Below are 20,601 nucleotides of genomic sequence, written 5' to 3'. Positions count from 1 at the left end.
ACCCAGGTAGAGAAGCCAGAAAGTGCAGAGAGCTTGAGTAAGTCTTCCTTAGAAAGAGATTTATCTTGATTGACCAATTAGTTGTATCTTGTAGGTGATAAATCTGTAAAACCCACTGTGGTGAGGTGCTGAGCCACAGGGACCGTGCAGCTTATTGAGGGGCAGAGTTGCTTAGCACTTTGCAGGATCAGGCTTGAAGTGGTTCCTGAATCACAGAGGACTGAGCTGCTGCCTGTGTTGTGGTTTGTACTGTACTTCCAATGTGCTCTCAGCCACGTTCCTGCCTCCATGAGGTCCTCTGCCCCCCCCCATCCTGCTCCTGACATGTTGAGAGCTTGTATGGTATGTGGCCATGTGCCAGCACCTTCCCAACACTTCCTTTTTGCCTGATGTCCAGGGCTGCAGGGCTTCTGCTGCACGTGGGCTTTTGGGAAGCTGCAGTAACCCCTGCAAGTGCTAGAAGTTGTCAAATAAGAGTGCAGTGGGTTACACTGCACTGGAAAAGAGAGAAAATACGCTCTGAAGCAGGTTCTCCTCTTTCCCTGTAAATCATGACTCCCTGCTGTCTGGTTTTTCATCTGGCTCTGCCCCCAGTTAGGTGTTGTGGGTTCAGCCCTGTGGGTCACACAAGGTAATTTCATTGCATCTCCACCTTTCCCCTCTGGGAAGAAGTGGCACGAGCAGACTCTGCCCAGACATGTGGTTATCCCAAACACTTCCCTTTTTATGCCAAATCTCTCTTATGAAACAGCCCAACGTTTTTTTTTTTTTCCCACTGCCATAAAGATAATTGGTGTATCTTGTGAGAGGCACAACCACCAGCATTTTCCTGTAAAGAACCCACCCATTCCCATCCTGTTGATTTGACTCTGCCTTCCCAGAGTGTGGATGTGCAAGCCACCAGCTGCTCCAAGGACTTTGAAACCTGTTCATAGAGGCTTATTTATTACAGCTAAGCACTTGTTAACTTTTTCATTATATGTCACCCAGTTAATTTGCTGAAGTGTCTCCTGGCAGATTTTTTGCAAGTGCAATTCAGTTTATCTCACACATCTCAGTCCAGTCCTTACTGCAGAGTCAGGTCTCAAATCTGGCTGCACTCTTTCAATCAGGAATCCAACACAAAGTAAGCTCTGTAACCACTCACACTTTTCCTTCCTCCTGTAGCCTGGTTAACTGTGTAACTCAGGAGCTTGCACAAAACCAACATATGTTGGAGTTAAAATTTGTCTCCAGTGTTTTCAGAGGACCACAAAAAGCAGGGCTGGAAGAGATGTCCAGAGGTCATCCTGTCCTCCCTAATGCAAAGCAAGGTCAACCATACCTAATCCATTACTGAGGCTGGTCACTTAGAACTGTTCTCAAAAGCCAGTTCAAAGCTATGAAAATGAACTTGTTTTAGTGTGAAACATCACTCCCTGCACTTGAACCTGCAGCCTTTAGAAAGCAGTTGAGCCCCATATGATTTGTGTGTTGCAGGAAGTATGTGACCTGCATTTAAATTCTTGCTCTGACTTGATCAGAAGTGCTTCCCATGGAATTGGCAACTTGAGGGAGAGAAATACCCTGGCCTGTGATTATCAGAAAGACCATCCCTTTATTTGAGATACCTAATAGTGTTTATAAAAGTCTCCAGTGCTTTTATTAAAGTGACTTTTGGGTACCATTGAGTTTGAAGGCACAATGTGAGACATCTTAAAGTAGTGTGATTTTCAGGGAGCATTGAGTGTGTATCAGAACTGGAGGCCCTTGAAATTACCAGTTCTGGCTGATTCCTGCCTACTGGTTAGGAACCCACAGGTTGCTTACTGAGGAAACACCTGCTCTTATAATAGCCAAGGAGAGACCAAGGGTGGGAAATCCATCTGCATAATCTGATGAGCATTAAACTAACCAAGTCAAAAGCCAAGGAATTGACTTAATCTGCTGTTGATCTTTTTCCTTCCCTCATGCAGAGGTAAGTTCAGGACACTGCATCTCCCAGTCTCAGGATGTTATTAGGGCGGTGCTCAAAATAATATGCATGAAAAGCAAATCTCTGATGTGTGGAATTAATGATTTGGGAGACAACAAGGGCAGCTTTCAGAGTGCAGAGCTGCAGTGTGCCACGGGGGCACTCACAAGCCAAACTCCCAGATCCTGCAGTGAAGCCAAGTGTAAATGCTTCATCCCCAAGTCTTGAAGGGGTGGCATGTTGTGTGTGTCGTGTGTGTGTCTGTCAGGGCAGTGTTAGCTGATTAAGCAACTTTTCTGTCCTCAAGTCTTGGTCTCAAATTGCAGATCCCTTCAGTTTGAAGGGGACATCCCTGTTAACATGGGGTTAGTAGGCAGTGAAAGCTGGCTGAAGCTCAGTTCCTATATGGGACTGTGAAGGGAAGGGAAAGTAGAGGAGAGGAGGAAAAGGATATCCGCCAGCTTTGTTTCCTTATGGAGGACCCTGGAGGAATGATGTAGCCCTTACTTTCTACAGCCATAGAATGAAATAGGTGCAACCTTTAAATAATAATGTTATCTGACATAAAGGTCATGTTGAGGTTTAGTAGTATTGCTAAACCTCTCCTGCAGAGAAAGATGATTGTGGTTGGGCTGCTTTTTGCATATGGTGGCAAATCTGACCAAACTTCCAACTATTGCTGCTGTCAGGGAAAAAGGGACCAAGCATCTCCTTTGGTGGCTGCAAGGAGCCAGTGTGGGGGAGCAGTGCTTGGAGCAGCAGCATGATGATGCCTGCTCCAGTTGCCCTGCTGAGTCCCTGCAGGTCTGGCTGCTGGCTCCATCCTACCTTAGAAAGGCTCAGTTGCTGCCTTTCATGTCTGTGGGGGAGCAGTGCTGTTTCCCTGACACAGGGAATGAACACAGGGCCAGGCACCAGCCGGGCTCAGGGCTCTGCTCTCAGCTCTGCCACTCGCTGGGTGGCTGTGGACAAGTCACCTCACCGTGGTGTAATGTGTGAGTTGTGAGCACCAACTCTTTGAGGTTGGAACAGGGTCTTGTGTCTGCAGAGTGCAAAGTACCAAGGGACCTTGGTCTCTGCCCAGCTTCCATGTGCTACTGTAATGTAAATAATATTGTGGAGATAACAGGGAGGTCAAGGAACATCTCTTAAACTCGATAATTTTCCCCGATGGGAAGATTTACGTCGCTGCTTCTGTCAGGGGCTGGAATTGCGCCAGATTTTGATCGGTGTCCAAGTAACCGCACAGAAATACTATACCAAGGGAGGAGGGGGGAAAAAAAAAAAAGGAGTTGTTGGGCTCTCCTGCTAACATAAAGATTGCTGCCTCCTAATTTTGCAATCACAACAAATGCCATCCGGTCCTGCGCGAACGGCAGCTCGGGAGGAGCCACCCGTTGAACGCTGGGCACTGCCAGAGGAAGTGCAGGGCCGTTGGCTGGAGCAGCAGGAGTGCTGGCACACTGCACACTTCACAGGGCTTTATAGCTGCTTTTAAAATAGTCCCCACCACTGCAGACAGCCTGTGGGCTGCATCAGCCGAGGGAAATGTTCTCCCGCTAGCACAAGGAATTATTAACATGTTTTCTCCACGCCAACTGTCTCTCCACTGACTGACCCATGCAAGCAACTCAATGAAAGAAAACTTTAAAAAAAAAAATAATAAAATCCTCCCAACCCAGCTGGGTTTTTTTTGATGACTGGTTTGGCTGAGGGTTGTGCCAAAGCCCACGGCCTTGCTGGATGCCACGCTGAGGTTGCAACTTAGCACAAAAGGACAGACTGAAACTTCAGAGAAGCAAGATTTATTTGAGGGTTTGGGTTTTGCTTTTAATTATCGTCTCAGACTGAATAAGAAGGAGGAGAAATGCTCAGTGTGGGAAGCAGTGTTCACTCTTCGTGTGTGACAGCACTTTAGGGTGTACTTTACATTTATAATATCAAAACTGTACTTGTGCAGCCAGAAAAATCGAGAACAGCTTCTGCTACTTGAACATTACAGGTCTGAGGAACAGGATAAGTAGTGACTTAAAAATTAAAATTTAAGAAGCTATTACTCCAGGGCTAAAAAAAGTCCAACCTTAGCCCCTCATTGGAAAGTGCACATGATGCCTGTGCCAAGGCTGGTTTTGGCAGTCTTTGCTCCAGGCTTGTACAGTACCTTGTACAGTGATGTCCTGGATCACAGCAGGGCTCCCTAATAGTTTAAATATTTATTGGTACTAGTGCAGTTTCAGTAGGTGCTGAAGTGCTTAGACTGGAGCTGTGTATTTCAATTCTACTTGTAGTTACAGGACAATTGGGTAAATTGCTTGGTTTGTGTGTGTGAGTCTACTTAAGTGTCCTCTTGGATGATTTGTGTGGTAAGTTGGGATGTCAGATGATTGTGACTCTCACTTTCCTCGTTTAATAAATGATGTCTCACAACCAGCAGATTTCTCAGGCAGGGCCATGACCTCTCGAATTCAGTATCACTGACTTTTGGACATTTTCAAAGCATTTTAACCCTCAGCTTGCAGAATCCTCATAGTCCTGCCTTTTGCTTTTTAAATTAATACCACTTTGAAACTTTAAAGGTGAAAGAATGGCTGTAGAAACAAACTTTTAATTGTAAAAATTACAGAGTGATCCAGTATCAAAGCAGCTTCCCCAGCAAATGATGGGGAAAGCTGATGGACCAAGGGTTAAAGGGTCAGTGAGGCACATGGGCACATTAAAGCTGTATTTATGGCAGGACAGAAACTTCCAGTGCTGCCAAGATAGCCCAGGTAGCTTTTCCTCTCTTTGAGCTGCAGAATCCAGCATTTCAGTGCCAGTGCTGCTAAGAGGTTTGTAGCTGCTTTTGGGTGTAATAACCAGTGAGTTGGAACGTGCAAGTTAAAGAGGATCAGCTGTCCAGGGACTGCCTGACTTGGCTGTCATGGTTCTGCCCCTCCTTCTTTTGGTAATGTTCTTAATTAAAATCCTTTCTGAGTTGTGTCACTGATGACTGTTACATCCTTCTTTTATGTGGACTGTACAAGCCTTGTTTAAGCTTGAGGATCATAATGGGCATGTGGAGAGGCAGAGCCTGTCCCAGAGTTTACAGGCTGCTGGGTGGAGGCAGAAAGGAGCAAAGGAACTCCCACAATCTCCATGACACAGATGAGGAGCTGTGGTGTGAAGATACTGAACACCTCGGTTAAGGTCAGAGAGAAAGTCTGAGAGAAGCAGCAGCTAGATCTGTGGTTTTTTGAATTACAGTTCTGGGATTTAATAAAAATTAATTAAATACCCTTATCAAACAGAATATGAGAGGTAGGAGGGCATCAGGAACTTCAGATGAAAAGAGAATCATATTTAGCCTTAGGTTATTTAAAGGGAAGACTTAAGTTACACTGAGTAGTTTCAAACTTGTGACTGAAATGCTCTCTAGCAGTAGGAATTGCTCTCTGTGGGTGTTTTATTTCTCCTCAATCCTTGCATTGGATTCAGTTTGTTAATCAAGAAGACAGCAAACAGAATGCTTCACTGGTGGTCACCAGGGGCCTGCAGCCAGTGTTGCTTATTCTTGGATGATGGATGTTGCTCACAGACCTTGGGGTCTGAAATCCATGCAGGGAGCTCCCCAGAAGGAGGCTGAGGGCAATTTCCTAATTATCTTTTTTGTTCTTAATTCTTTGTCTATTCCCCCTCCCCCCCCTCGATCTGAAGATTGAATTTTGCAATAATTTTGCTGCTGCTTTGACTTGATGGAACACCAGGAGAAAATGCTTCCTGAGTTTTATTCCAAATGCAAAATCCCAAGGAACAGCCTAGTTTTGAAATTCCTTATCCAGGGGATGCCAGCATCCCTCTTGGCTGCTTGGTGGTCACCATGACTCTCACCAGCACCATGATCAGATGAGGAACTAGTCCTTTTTGAGCTAAGCTGGGCTCTTGAGTTATTCAAGAACAGGGACCAGGGGCTTGATTACATGGCACAAGAAAGTCCCTGCTTTTTCTACATCTTTGGAATATGGTGGGTCTCATGGACAAATGTTGGCAGTATCATAACTGGACTTGTCTGTTCCCTGCACATACCAGCACGTGTACTCACACAGGGGTTTATTTTAGGTTTTTAACGACTTCCTCCCTCTCTGCTGCAGATCTGTTTGTGTTTGTACACATCTATTTTTGTAAAGCTCTCCCTCCCAGTTAGGTATGTGTTTACTTTTTGCCTTCATCTAATCAGCAACTCAAAGGGTAAGTTGATGTTCTATATTTAGTCCAGATGTTCAGCAGAGATGATAAAGGCTGTATCAAAGCAGAGGTTTCTGGTTTTTTCTTGGGATGTCTCTCCTTCCTGTGTTACTGCAGGTTCTGTCTCTGCTCGTGTTTCTCAATGCAACCAAGAAGCATATGTCAGTGAGAGTATTTGTATGGCTTTCTGAACTCATTTGAAATAATTTGCCTCTAGAAAGTGCTTGTGGTCTGTTTGCCATGAGAAGAGTAGCTGCAGTCCTGATGTGAGTTGAAATATCCAATGTTTATGGAAGATGACATGGAAAAGCTGTTTACCATATGGTACAGAAGGCACGGTGATACTGGGCTATTTTTACCCCTGCAGTTTGCTGGGGGAAAACCAGAAAACAATAATGCAATTTATGTATTCTACTGTATTTCATATGTGCTTTTAAGAGCGAACATGACAGTGTTCTCTTAGCCAGGGATATAACATCAATTATAATTTATATTGAGCCTGTATCTTGAAACTTTGGTACAAAACCAGCCAGGTACGTGCAGTAAGGGGCGTAGTAAGACATTTATGAGATTCAAAGTTCAGATCACTTCAAGTTAAGCTGTTTCTGGTCACACCTTTCATTCACAGCATTTCCCTCTCTCCCTTCTTTTCATTTCCCTGGATCGAGGTCCTCTGGCAACTGTTGTCTGCTCTTGATTATGGGACTTTAGACTGAGCATTGCACCAGAGTAGAGACTTATAAGCTGACTCAGTGCCAGGCAGCGTGGGTCTAGAGACAATGCAGTTCAGTTTACACAGAGCTGGAAGCTATGGATTTAGTATCTTGGATCAGTGCATTCATGGGAGTCTGCATTACATCCTAACTGTATTCCCTAACTGTATCCTTAGGTTGCCCCAAGTGTTTTCTTGACATGAAAATGCTCTCTGAGCCAGATAAAGCAAGGACTAGTCCCATGAAGCTTACTGTCTCTCTGCAGGCTTTGAATTTGGGAATTACTATTCTGCTGTCTCTCAGGTCTTGACCTGTGCCCATCATCAAGATAAACTGTGTCAGAGGGAACGAATCCTCTGGGGTGAACAGCCTGAGTTCAAACACTCTTAACAGCAGAATTGTCTCTAAGGTGCCTACTTCAAATGTCTGTATTTACACATTGCCCTCTTCCTCTAGTTTGCTCTAGGTTGTATGGTTGGGCCCTGGAAATGGGATGTCAGTCCCATTCAGGGAGCATAAAGGAAGAAAGAAAATCTCCCCGTTGCTGCTGCTGTAACAGCGAGTGAGAGCCCGAGCGGGAAAATGTCGACAGTCACATCAGCAATCCAGGCTCCTCAGGGCCCCGTGAATCCGCCGCCTCCGGAGGTGACTAATCCTAATAAGCCTGGCCGGAAGACCAACCAACTGCAATATATGCAAAATGTTGTGGTGAAGACCTTGTGGAAGCATCAGTTTGCTTGGCCTTTCTACCAGCCTGTTGATGCAATTAAATTGAATTTGCCGGTAGGTTTCCGTCGTCTTCTGCTCGGTGTTGTGTTCCTGGAAAGCTTTGTGGTGGTGAGATCAGTTTTCTGATTGCCCTGGCATGGAAATATTGGTGCCTGACATCACACTGGAGGGTTGGGCTCAGAGTGTGGCCTTGGTGCCATGATGAGGAAATGACAGTGCATAGCCCTGTGCCCCTCCAGATAATCACAGCCTCTGCAGATGCTTGGGACCAGCCCAGGGAGAAACTGGGTTAAGCCTTTTAAACTGGTGGAAGCCTTTTAAAGGTCAAAATGCTCTTAAAAGAGAGACTGAAACTTTTAGCACAGTTTTAGCCAGGGCTGGCACTGATAAACTTCTGTAAGTGCCAGAGGCAGCCTTTTAGAAAGTTTAAAGTGCTGATTCCCAGACTGGTGGTTGTGGAAGGAGCTCATGTGCTTTGTAGTCAAGTTCATAATAATGATAGACTAAAACAATACAAATTAAAAAATAAATTACTATATATATTTACATTTACAATTTCCACAAAAATTGGGGGGTGTTTTTTGAGAGGGGGAACGAGGAGAAAGCAGGTATTGGAGGAAGATGGGATCAACGCTCTGTATCAGGAGATGTAACATCTTTCCTGTTTCTCCAACAGGATTATCACAAAATAATAAAAAACCCCATGGACATGGGGACGATCAAGAAGCGCCTGGAACACAACTACTACTGGAGTGCCAGTGAATGTATGCAGGATTTCAACACCATGTTTACAAACTGTTACATTTATAACAAGGTAAAGAGCCCAGACAGACCCAGCTACCACTGTTACTCTGCAGGTTTTGAACAGGGCCGGCTCCGGGCCCTCCTTGCGAGGGTTTGAAGTGCCACTAATTGCAACCACATTACTTGAAATGCACAAAGCTGCCTTTGTGCTGCGCCATTCTTCCCCCAGACTAGTTAAAATGGCAAATATGCCTTTTAATTATAGGTAGATCTCTGTTCTGGGGTTATGTAGCGAGTTTTTGCTCCTTTTATTTTCAGTTAGGAATTCTTTGAGGTGAGCTGCAGTTCATGCAGTGCTCTGCAGGTGTTTTGTGATGCTTTGGTGCTGTGCTACACTGACTGGTAGTAAATAGTGTCTGCAGCAGAGAGCAGTTCAGGAAGCATAACTCTGTTCTTTGACTCTGTCTCCATAAATATGTTCGTGCTTACACACATTTAGAATGCTTATTATTTTGGGTTTGGCTTGTTTGCTGTTTTGTTAGGTTGTTAAAGGCCTCTATTCTTTGTATTATGTTTTCTACAGTCGTTTGTCATCATTGACCCACACTGGAGAACAGCTGAAATAAACAAATTAATTAGTTTGAGCCACAGAATATGTGTTTAGACTCTTCCTTTGGACCTGCTGGCAAGCAGGGGAGGACAGCTCATCTGTTCCAGTTTGCTGCTTCCATGCTGTTGCACAGGATGCTGGTTATCAGGCTCCTACTGGAAGTCCTGATAACTCTCTGGATGCAGTGTACTTAGGGGCTGTAATTATTGCATGCTAGAGCAGAATAGAAGAGCAGGAGGGATAAAAAAAGGCATGCAAGGAGGGGAAAGAGCTAATCTGTTTGTTCTTGGAGTCTGTATACCATAATTTATTTGAAGAGCAGTGTCATCAGGGTTTTCAAAGCCTGATCTTGAACTTCCCTGCTTCAAATATGATACAGCATGGGCTCATATTCTTCTTTCTGCAGCCCACAGACGACATTGTCCTCATGGCCCAAGCCCTGGAGAAGATATTTCTGCAGAAGGTTGCCCAGATGCCTCAGGAGGAAGTGGAGTTACTACCCCCAGTTCCTAAAGGCAAAGGTCGCAAGCCGTCAGCGGGCACCCAGAGTGCAGGTATGGACCCACCCAGGCACAGGAGGTGTCAGGAGCTGTTGCTGAGACCTGGCCCACCTTCCAAGCTGCTTGACTTTGCAACTGGTGAAAAGGCTCAGAAGGGAACATGTAGTTAAAGCAGTGGGGAGGAAAGTGTGAGATGTCTGGGTAATGTTCACTCAGTGTTTCAGGACTTGTCTGTCTTGAGGCCGCTCTGCACTTGTCACACAGATCTTGCCATCTGTGACTTGCCCATCCACACACTTCAGTGAGGGAGGGCACTGCTGTTGCTTCCTGTGTGCAAAGAAGAAACCAAGGCAAGAAAAGACAAGGTAGTCAGACGTGCCAGTCTGCTGCCAGTGCCAGACCATGGCATAGAAGGCCTGTTCAGATTTGGGTTTATACAGCTCACCCTGGTTCTTGGCAGAAATCTGACCCAGCAAAGACTTGGACTCAAATCTTGCCACTCCCCTAAACCCTGTATAATGTTTTTTTTTTGCACACACAGTTGCAATATCGTAGAATTAAAGTTTGATCATCAGAAAAGATTTATTAAGCCATTGCAGAGGGCTGTGCAGACCATTACATATCAGTGGAAACTGAGTTTAGTTCAGCTTACCTAGAGTTGATTTTAAATGGATTTAGGACTAAAATGTCTAAACATGGTAAAACAGTTCATAAAGGAGCTTGTGTTGCAATATTTTCTTTCTCTAAACAGTGTCTAATTGTCTCTCTGGGAAAGTCAACTGTTCCTCTGTTTTCCCACATCTCAGGTGCTAAATGGAGCTATAACTTTATCCCAGCTCAGAGAAATTTGTGATGATGTGTCTTTTCAACATCCCTTGATAAAAGCTGCTCTAAAACATAGAAAGGGTTTGCTACTTTGGTTATTAGTTACTAGGTTTGTCCCCTTTGACATTACAGTAGTAGGCAGTTCTTTAATAGTGCAGGTGTAGCATCAGAGATATTCAGGATATCAGAAGACTTAAGCTCTTCTTAGAATCACAGAATCATGGAATATCCTGAGTTTTAAGGGACTCACAAGGATCATTGAGTCCAGCTCCTGTCCCTGCACAGGGCAATCCCAAGAATCACACCATGTGTACTTGTGGCAAATCTGAAGTGCTTTGGACTCTTGGGTGTTTAGGTGGCTTAGGGGAGTGGTTGTTACCATTTGCATAGTATGAACCACCTCCCTCTGCTCCACCTCCTTGAGCTCCTGCTGTTTTGATGAATTCACTGTAGCTCTGAGGGCCTGAGAGGGGTGAGGACTGTCCCAGAGCAGCACCCACCCCATGTGCAAAGCCGGAAGTATTTTGCTTGCATGTGGCTCGTGGTACAAGGACTTAGGTCAGAGATTTCTCATTTTTGTTGTGCCCCGGGTAACAGCACTATGCAAATCACCGTGTCCTTTGTGCCCTGAACTGGGAGCCCTTTGCCAAGCCCATGAGTGCACAGTCCAGTGGCACCACACGGAATATGCTGAGTTGGAAGGGATCCACAAGGATCATTGAGTCCAGCTCTCAGCCCTGCACAGGACATCCCCAAGAGTCCCACCCTGTTTCACTGTGTACCCAGTGTCCCGTCAGCACCTGCAACCACCAGTCCTCTGCAGTGAGATTTCTCTTTATCCCCTGAAGGAGCTCAGCAAGCCGTGGCCGTGTCTTCCGTGTCCCCGCCGGCGCCGTTCCAGAACGTCCCTCCGGCCGTGTCTCAGACGCCCGTCATTGCTGCCACCCCCGTGCCAACCATCACTGCGAATGTCCCACCCGTCACTGCCCCCCCTGCCGCCGCCCCCCCTCCTCCTGCCGCTCCAATCATGCCCGTGGTGCCTCCCACGCCACCTGTCGTCAAGGTAAATGTGGAACTCTTCCTCTTCTTCAGAAGGCGACGTCGCTGAGCGGCGCTTGGGTTTCGTCCCCTCGCTGCCGCTTGTGCGCGTTCCTTCTCTTCCCGTGTGCCTCTGCCTCTCTGGATGGTGTTGTCCCTTTGGGGGGAGCTCAGACAAGTGGTCGCTGTTGAGTTTTCGGGGGTTCAGAAGAGTTTTGGCAGTTTTACCACACCCCAGTCGAGGTGATGTCAACTGTGATTGCTCTAACCCAGTTCCAGGCTCTCCTTTGACCGTGGCCTTCCCCAGTGCTGGTGCTCCAGGAACCAGAAGGCTGTTGGAGGTTCCTCCTATTTTGCACCAAAGCATCCCTTCCCACTGTAACTGAGCCCCTGGTTTTACTGGGACTGTTCCTTTAAGGTTTTTGGGCTCCAGCACTAGGAATGTTCCTCTCTGCTTTAAACCCGTTCAAGACAAGCCTGTCACTCCAGCTGGAGGAGACTGATGTTGCCTGCAGGTTTTTGGGTGCATTAGTTCTGTCTTCCCTACTGAGTAATCTTTTGGGAGTTGTCATTGGTGTTTTGCTATTTATTATGTTAATTTATGGGGAAATGAAAACGTTGCTCTAGATAATTGGAATTTTCTTAGCAAACTGTGTATTGCTTTAAAAATGATGAAAGCATAGCTCAGAGAAAGCTGGTGGGGTTTTTTCTAAACTGGGGAAGGAACTGCAACAGTACTGGTGAGGTTGCTTGGACCAGCAAAACCACTTTTTTTTGGTTGATTTTTTTTTTTGCTTATTTAACCTATATTTTAGGAATTACTAGAGAAATTGTAAGTCAGATCTTGCAGCTGAGCTGTCCTCTTCAGAAACCTGTCTCATACTTCAGTTTCTGTCCAAAGAACTTGCTTCTGAGAATCAATTTAATTTTAAAACTCCAGGATGAAACCAGAAGTGAGTTTGCCAAATACACGCTGCAAAATTAATTCTGCTTGGGATTTACTTAAGATTTCCCTTAGATTTCTCTAAGGAACTTTTTCCTCCCTTTCTCCCTCTCCAGAGAAATAAATCCTTCACAGGAGCACAAGAGAGCTGACTGGACAGTCACAGCTTGAAATTATGTGCGAGGGTTTATTTGCTTAAGGCAAAACCTACCTTAGCACACCCACTAAATACAGGGGAGTGAGGGCTTGTGGGTCTTTGGTGATTAATATGCTTTGGTTCAGAACTTATAGCCTGATCCTGCCACTGGGGACTCAGACATGTGGTTAAGTTACTGACACTTGCTAAGTCCCGATGCATCAGCTGAGCTGCAGTAATCGACCGGGCGCACTCCTTTCCCTTGGCAAACACGAGGTAAGAGTCCTTGGCTTAAATCTCAGTGAAATACTTATGGCTAACACGTTTTGCACCGTGGCTGGGGTTGGGTTGGAGACGTGCAGATGGTTGGTTACCGTGGCTCAGGTGATGTGCAGCAATACCTCGTGTTGTGGTCATGGATTGCGTGTTGAAGCCTCTGCTCACAAGCCCCGTTTACCCCAGTGAAATAAGTGTGTTTTCTGTGAGAGGACAGGCAAAAATAAGGCAGGGCTGTGCTGGGGTTTCCCGCTGGCCTGAGGACTCACGGAGCCTGTCCATCTGCTGTTTCAGAAAAAGGGAGTGAAGCGGAAAGCGGACACGACCACCCCCACCACCTCTGCCATCACTGCCAGCCGGAGCGAGTCCCCCACACCCCTCTCGGACCCCAAACAGGCCAAAATCATCGCGCGGCGGGAGAGCGGCGGCCGCCCCATCAAACCACCAAAGAAAGACCTGGAAGACGGAGAGGTCCCCCAGCACGCAGGGAAGAAGGGCAAACTCTCTGAGCACCTCAAGTACTGTGACAGCATCCTCAAGGAGATGCTCTCCAAGAAACACGCAGCCTATGCATGGCCCTTTTACAAGCCTGTTGATGCAGAGGCCTTGGAATTACATGACTATCATGATATTATCAAACACCCCATGGATCTCAGTACTGTGAAAGTACGTCCCCATTTACCACCTCTTTTGCAGGGTGTCACAGCCCTCTGGTTGCAGAGGACTGGCTCCTTCTGGGGGAGGGGGAAGGGATGAGGGTGGAAGCTGAACTTGTTTGGATATCAGCTGGATATTTTTATATTTTGTTTCCTTCCCTTCTCCTTTTTTTTTTTTCCCCCATAACCTGGGGCACCTTTTGTTTCTGCCTTGTAAAGCAGATGATGTATGCAAAACAAAGTAAGATGGCATCTTCTCCTCTTTGTGGATAGTCCAGCCATTTAACTGGTGTCCTTGGGATTGTGTTGCACTCTGAGGAGAAGAAGAGGTGCAATATTTCATAGGATTCAATTGATAGTATCCCATTTCCAGAAACTGCTGCCTGCCTACTTGTTGGCATGATGTGTGGTCCAGATAGGCTTACACTGAGCAATTCCAGCCAGGGTGTGATGATCTGGTACTCGGGGAGGGGAGGAATAACATGATGGTTGCAGGGTTCATGCTTGGCTATTTAACAGTTTAGCTTAGTATGGTTCTATATTCAAAGTATTCTTCCCAGTAGACTGGGAGATTTTCTGAATCCCTCCTACATATTCATGTAGCAAAGCCATATCTTTCTAGTTCCCATCTTCTGCTTGTGAGCCAGCCATTGGAATCTGTGTTGGTGGAGGTGAGACTTCCATGTGCAGGAGGTTAAAGTGTTTCTGCTGGCTTTCACTAATGTGCCAGAAGGTTTTTGCTGCCAGTGAGACAATACCTGGGATTGTCTAAGTGCCCAGGTGACAGGAGAGCAGCTGTGTTCATGATTCCTTTTGTGTTCCTTGGTAAATCCTAGGTAGTATCTGGAACCAGGGTGTCATGCTCAGATGTGCCCTGCCATTTAGCCATGATGCTGCAGGGGTTCTTACTACAGCTTGACTTCCTAGGGGTGCTGTGGGTCTCCAGAGATACCTGCAGCCTGGTAGATCAAGTCCCAGGTGAATGCAGTAAGATTAGAGACAAAGAGAGTGAAATCCTGACTCTCTCAAGGCTGCTACTTCCGTGTGTGCCTAGGTGACTTTTTGTGCTGTATTCTGCAAAATGTAGGTGCAGAGCTGTGATTTCTTGGTGACTTCTTCACACTTAAATCTCTTCATAGTCCTGACTTCATTCTTTTAAAATAGTACAACTCTGTCCTTTATCTGTAAGTGCAGGTGGTAGTCTCCCTCTGTGCCTGACTAGTGTAGGGCAGAAAACTGGAGACAGGTTAATGACAGACCCAGTGGAGTCTTTTATGCGTAAAGACTCTGGGTTTGTCTTTTCACATGGTAGTATTTCTCTTAATAAACTCGTTTGAAGTGCTGTCTGGTATTGTTTTTTTATGGAGTGTTTTATTATCATTGCTCTTGGCCTGTAGATCACAGTGTGACTTCTCTGAGATGCAGTCCATAATACGTTAACTGTGTGGAACAGAAAGCTGCCATTTACAGGCAGTGTAATTTTCCAGTGTCAGGGACTTTCTCTGTGGCTCTGAAAGGTTTTAGATTTAATTCTGCACAAGTGACAATGGCTGTGATAAAGCAGCACAACTAACGGCCTTCAAACTAATCTGGAAGGAATTATGTGAGAAACTAAAACACAAGCATTGCTGCAGCTATAATATGTCTTGTCACTTCGGTTCTCTGGTCATGTGAGGCTTGATTTTCCTCAGGGAACATCCTTCATGTCCAGGAGCACTTTTTTCCCAGGCTGTGCACGCAGCAGAGGTGAATTCAGGAGGATTTGGAGGCTGTTTTCTCTGTATGTGGTGGAGGAGGCAGCTTGGCTGTTGTGACTGTGCCGGTGGCAGGTGAGATGGAGAGGCTGTAACTGAGCTTGTTGCAGCCAGGAGCAGAGGGATGTGCTGGAATGCTGTGCTGGAGCTAGGGCAGAGTGAGAACAGCTGAAGGGACAGGATCCATGAGCTCATCTCCACCTCAGTTTTTTGATGGCCATCACAGAGAGGGAAAGAGCAGAACTGCTTGAAGTAGTGACCTGCTGCCGGGTCACAGCAGCAGCGATGGGGATGTCTCTGCCTTTGGTTTACTCAGTGGTGAACAAGCAACAGTCCTTGCTGTGCAAGGGGATTTATACTTGTAGTAAAGCACTACCTCCAGGGATCTAACTGTGCTTATGGGTTAATTTTCCTGCAGTGAGTTGCTGTAGTTTCAGAACAGACAAGTTCAGGGTCTTGAAAGTGAGGAGACATTCTTTGCACATTCTGGGCAGGACAAGGCTTACCTTAGAGCAAGAGACACATTAGACATTAGGAAGTAAATAAACATTAAAAAAAGTTTATGAACATTAAAAAGTATTGAACAATTGATTGTTGAGGGGAAAAATGAGATTGCTGTGGGTAGATACTGTGTGGGACAGAGAATGGCTGAGCTGGCCTGCCTGTACCTCTGCCAGTCCTGCTTGTCTGTGGCTCCTGATTTGCAATTGTAAATGTAATCACTTTTTTTTTTTTAAGCAGCTGGATATCTCAAAGTGTATTTGTAACCAAAGATATTCCAGCCCACCAATTTAAAGTGCCTTTAGTACTTTTGTTAAGATAATTATTCTTTACAAGAAAACAAAACAAGAATCCACAGATTAAAAGTGTTGGGCTAGAAAAGTGTTGAGTTTGGATGAAAAGCAGAGCCTCAGACACTGGAATGTATTTCATAGGCAGTAATCAGGCACTGAATATGCCAAACAAATATAAAAAAGGCCTTTCTTGCAGTAAGATGTATTTTAAAATAAACAAGCCCTTTTGCTTGAGCATATGTTTTGCTTTGGAATTGGCCCGAGACGCTTTTCAGGCGGGAGCGCCACAAACCTATTTCCCTTTCTGCCTTTGTGCTGTGGCTCCCAGGCTGTCTCCTGGTTTATTCACCAAGAGAATGAGTTCTCCTGACAAAAGTTTGACAGATGTCTGGCAGGGGCAGCACAGCAGGGAGCAAGGCTGCAGGAGTGTCACCACCCTGGAGCAGGTCCCTCTGAATCTGCATCCCTGGAGGTGAAATTCTGTCCTATTCCCAGCAGAAACAGTTCTGGGAGCCATTGCAGTGTTTCCAGATAGTTACAAGGTCTCTCATGTAGATGTGAAATTTCTGTAGCTTCCATTGAAAAAATGGGAATTTTGCTTGTGTTTGGGGTGGATGACAGACCCTGAACATCCCAGATTTCTGCTGGGATGGGGAATGTCTGTCTGCAGCCTGTCTGCCAGTCAGCCCCTTCCCTTCTCTGGGGATACAGGTGCACAGGATATACAAAAGGGAGGCCTGTATGCACTTGGCAAATAGCGAATTTCTTTAAACCCAGGTCTTTTAAATGCAAATGAAATCTAGTGTTAGTTTCTCTTTCAGCAGGAGTAATTGGAGCTAAGGTTTTATACATAGTAGTAATATATGCATAAAATCAATTAAGTGCTAGGAATGCTATAAACTGTTCTCTAAACCCATGTCATTCAGTCCCAAACAGCAAGAGAAATGGACAGAAATGAGAGCTGAGAAATAAGATAAAGGAACAAGGTGCAAATATTTAGCTCCTGATACTTATTCTCACTACACTAGGAAGTAACATTATGAACAGGTTCGTAAAGGGGGAATTCTGTATCAGTTGGGCTTTTAAATCAGAAATAGGTGGTGTAGTTTAACTGTAAATGCCTATTTTGCTGTAGGAATTGCCAAGCAATCTTCCTGCCTGTGTTAGCAGGAAGTCAGAGTCAGATTTTCGTCATCTTTTCTGCCCTTTCAGATTTACAGGGCACATATACCCAAGCAGCACACAGAAGTGCACACTGTAATTGTAACTTGCTCGTTGACTCTTGCCCTTTATATCCATTATCCTTGTTTGTATTAGTTTCTGATCCAGCAAACCCTTTTTCTAAATGTTTCCTATTAGAATGTGGACCCTGACAGATTTATATTTTACTACTTGGAAAACAACCCAAATTTAGAATCTTAGTGTTTAAACTGTTACGGAGCATTATCAACTTCTTTGGTTGCCTGGTGTTTGTTTGCTTGTTTTATAAAGCAGAAACTCTGAATGTTATTTAGGAACCAAAAACCCAAATCAAACTACCCTTCTCTTAGACAAATGGGACTTTTCAGGGTGCTCTGTCTCCGAGATGCACGTTGTCCTCCACGCAGTTGCTACAAATGCCTTTTGCTCATGGCTTTTTCTCCCCTTTTTCCCTTTGGCTTGTTTGTTTGCAGAAGAAAATGGACAGTCGGGAATACCAGGATGCACAAGGTTTCGCAGCAGATATTCGGTTAATGTTCTCTAATTGTTACAAGTACAATCCTCCAGACCACGAAGTGGTGGCGATGGCCAGGAAGCTCCAGGTAAAGGTGTTGGCAAATGTGTCTCCCAGAGTTACCTTTAGTTCAGCTACAGGGTATCAGTTCAGAGATCCAGGTGTGGATCTGCCCTTGGCACCAGCCAGGGAGAGCCGGTGATTTCTCCAGCCCTTGGAAAGAGCCTTGTGCTCTGCTGCAGAATTGTGCTCTTCCCATGGCGTGGCCTAATGCCACATTCCTCTCCTAAAAAATTATAATCCTTGCTGTCAAAGTAATGGGAGAATTTTCTTGGCCTTACAGATGGCCATACACCTTCTGTATGTTATTATTTACTTGTACAGAACCTTGTGTAGTACAATAAGACCCTGACCCTGATGTGTTTAAAAGGCCAGAGTGAGCTGTTTGTGGCTGAGGCTCCTTTAATCACCAGTTTTCCTCCTTTTTGTAGGATGTCTTTGAGATGAGGTTCGCAAAAATGCCCGATGAGCCTGCAGAGGCCCCCCCTCCACCTCCACCAACAGCACCAGTGGTGAGCAAAAGCACAGAGAGCAGTCACAGCAGTGAGGAGAGCTCCTCTGACTCGGACAGCTCCGACTCGGAGGAAGAGCGAGCGACTCGGCTGGCGGAGCTCCAGGAGCAGGTACTGCAACAGCTGAGCTGTGTGTCAGTGCAGCAGAAAGGGCACAGCAGGAGGAAGGGGTTGATTTTGTTCTTAAAAATCCCATCTAGGCTGGGATGCAGGAAAACACTCTCCCCTTCTCCCAGCTAAAGGGGGAGAACACTCAGCTGCGCAGTAAGTGAGTGTTTGATGTAATGGTAATTTTCTCTCAGTGCTGATGCTCTGCGCTTCCTTCTGGGATCCCAGAGTATATCGCTGACTTTGGGATATACTTACACCTTGGGATGTAGAAGAAGGGTAGTGGAGGCATCAACTGTCCTGCCTTGAAGGCTGATCAGTTTTTCCCCGTTCTCCCCCAGCTGAAGGCCGTCCACGAGCAGTTGGCTGCACTGTCGCAAGCGCCAGTGAACAAACCAAAGAAAAAAAAAGAGAAGAAGGAAAAGGAGAAGAAAAAGAAAGATAAAGAGAAGGAAAAAGAAAAGCACAAAGTAAAAACCGAGGAGGAGAAGAAACCCAAGGTGGCTCAACCACCAAAACAAACCCAACAGAAGAAAGCCCCAGCTAAGAAAGCGAACAGCACAACCACAGCAAACAGGTGAGAGCCTGCCTTCCACAAGGTGCCTCGAGGGGAGAGCCAAGAGCTTCCAGCCCTGTTCTTAATTAATTCCTGGGGAAGCTCAGTTGTCAGAGCAGTTAATTTGCTGTTGAATAGTGTCCCCATTCCCAGACAACTCCAGGGAGTCTTTAAGTTAGAGCTGGCAGTGGAACTATTATGTTTTCACTGTCCAACCCTTAGTATCCCTGCCTGATCGCTCTCAGAGAAGGTTTTGGGTTTTGCCTTTTGTGCAGCCACCAAGAACGTGCCACTTCATTGCTGCCCCCCTGCTGCCACTGGGGCTTGTTGTCACGCTTCACAGGGCTAAAATATAATAGGAATAAAACAGCTGATCTCAGATGGCTGAACTTTTTCAGCAGTTGTGGTGCTGTTCAAGCCATCTGACAAGAGGTTCAAAGCCAAGGGCATTGGGATGTTTGTTGCGAGGGAGTTAGAAAAAAAAAAAAAAGGCTTCATTGCTTCTATGTACCCATGGATATTTTCATGCTTGACAACCTCCCCAGGCAGCCCAAGAAAGGAGGCAAACAGGCATCTGCAACCTACGACTCAGATGAGGAGGAGGAAGGTCTGCCCATGACCTATGATGAGAAACGACAGCTCAGCCTGGACATCAACCGCCTGCCTGGGGAGAAGCTCGGCAGGGTGGTGCACATCATCCAGTCACGGGAACCTTCCCTCAGAGACTCCAATCCCGATGAGATAGAAATAGATTTTGAAACGTTGAAGCCCACAACTTTACGAGAACTGGAGAGATACGTGAAATCTTGTTTACAGAAAAAACAAAGGAAACCGTTTTGTAAGTTACCTCCCGGGGCACGTGTTCCCCCCACCAGCTCTTGGGCTCAGCTTTGGAGTCAGGGCATGTGTGTTGAGATTCTCTTGTCCAGCTGTTGGGTATGTGATGACAGGGATTTTTAGAGATCCTTTTCTCCCAAGAAAATGTACAGAAACTTTCTGGTTTTTTTCTGTTCTTTCTTCCCATGATGTCGTGCTGCAGAGACCTGGAGAGCTATAATGTTCCTCTGCAAGATGTGTTTGATGCCTTTATTACTTATCCAGACTCTGGAAGGCACTGTAAAGGTTTCAGTCTCATTGTGTTAGGTGTTATGTGTACACATCTGGAAGGATCAGTTTCTTATCCTGAATAGTTCAGCATCTAATTAGAAAGGAAATAAAAAGCATGGTTGGGATCCAAACCACCAAGGGAATAAATAACTTGTACAAAGTTACCTGGGCAACATTTGGATTCTGGGTGTGTCTGAGTTGTGTATTCACCCCAAAACTGTTCTTCCTACGTGGCCTGATCACCAGATTGCCCTCAGTGTCTCAGCTCAGAGGGTTAGTGCTCATGTGCTGCTGAGTGTGTGGTTCAGTGAGGGACAGACTTGTCTCTGTGTCTTTTCCACAAAGTGAATTGTCACAGCCCCTTGAGAGTTAAGCTCCAGCTAAACAGCAATAGGATCACTTACCTGAAGTGGTCCTGGCTCTGTTGGTTAAGAGGGAATTGTGATGTTAAGGCCATGACACAGAAGCCAGTCCCCACTCTTGCAGAGCAGCTCCATTTCTTCCCCACAGGATTTTCACATGGGCCTAAGCAAACTGCAGACTTTGACCCTTCTTTTTGCTTTTTTTTAATGTGCTGCTTTAATTTATTTTTTCCCCCGAATCCTTCACTACTGGAAGAGCTCAGGAAAGGATTTTCCAGAGTGGTTAGGA

General features: G+C 45.7%; 1 protein-coding gene across 4 annotated transcripts in view; it reads left to right on the top strand.

Moving 5' to 3' along the window:
- BRD3 (bromodomain containing 3) overlaps positions 1-20,601 on the top strand; it is a 45,535-nt gene that overhangs the window by 18,190 nt on the left and 6,744 nt on the right. For all 4 annotated transcript variants that reach the window (XM_027687422.1, XM_027687421.1, XM_027687423.1 and 1 more), the window contains 9 exons: positions 7,345-7,671; positions 8,294-8,431; positions 9,378-9,525; positions 11,145-11,359; positions 12,984-13,355; positions 17,567-17,695; positions 18,099-18,290; positions 18,629-18,864; positions 19,389-19,681. In XM_027687422.1, coding sequence (XP_027543223.1) covers positions 7,471-7,671; positions 8,294-8,431; positions 9,378-9,525; positions 11,145-11,359; positions 12,984-13,355; positions 17,567-17,695; positions 18,099-18,290; positions 18,629-18,864; positions 19,389-19,681 — 1,924 coding nt within the window. In that variant the 5' untranslated portion in view covers positions 7,345-7,470. The remainder of the gene's footprint in view (positions 1-7,344; positions 7,672-8,293; positions 8,432-9,377; positions 9,526-11,144; positions 11,360-12,983; positions 13,356-17,566; positions 17,696-18,098; positions 18,291-18,628; positions 18,865-19,388; positions 19,682-20,601) is intronic.

This window comes from Neopelma chrysocephalum, unplaced genomic scaffold (assembly GCF_003984885.1).
Source record: "Neopelma chrysocephalum unplaced genomic scaffold, ASM398488v2 Primary Assembly neopelma1_74, whole genome shotgun sequence".
NCBI lineage: Eukaryota > Metazoa > Chordata > Aves > Passeriformes > Pipridae > Neopelma > Neopelma chrysocephalum.
This window is presented reverse-complemented; position numbering and strand designations above follow the sequence as displayed.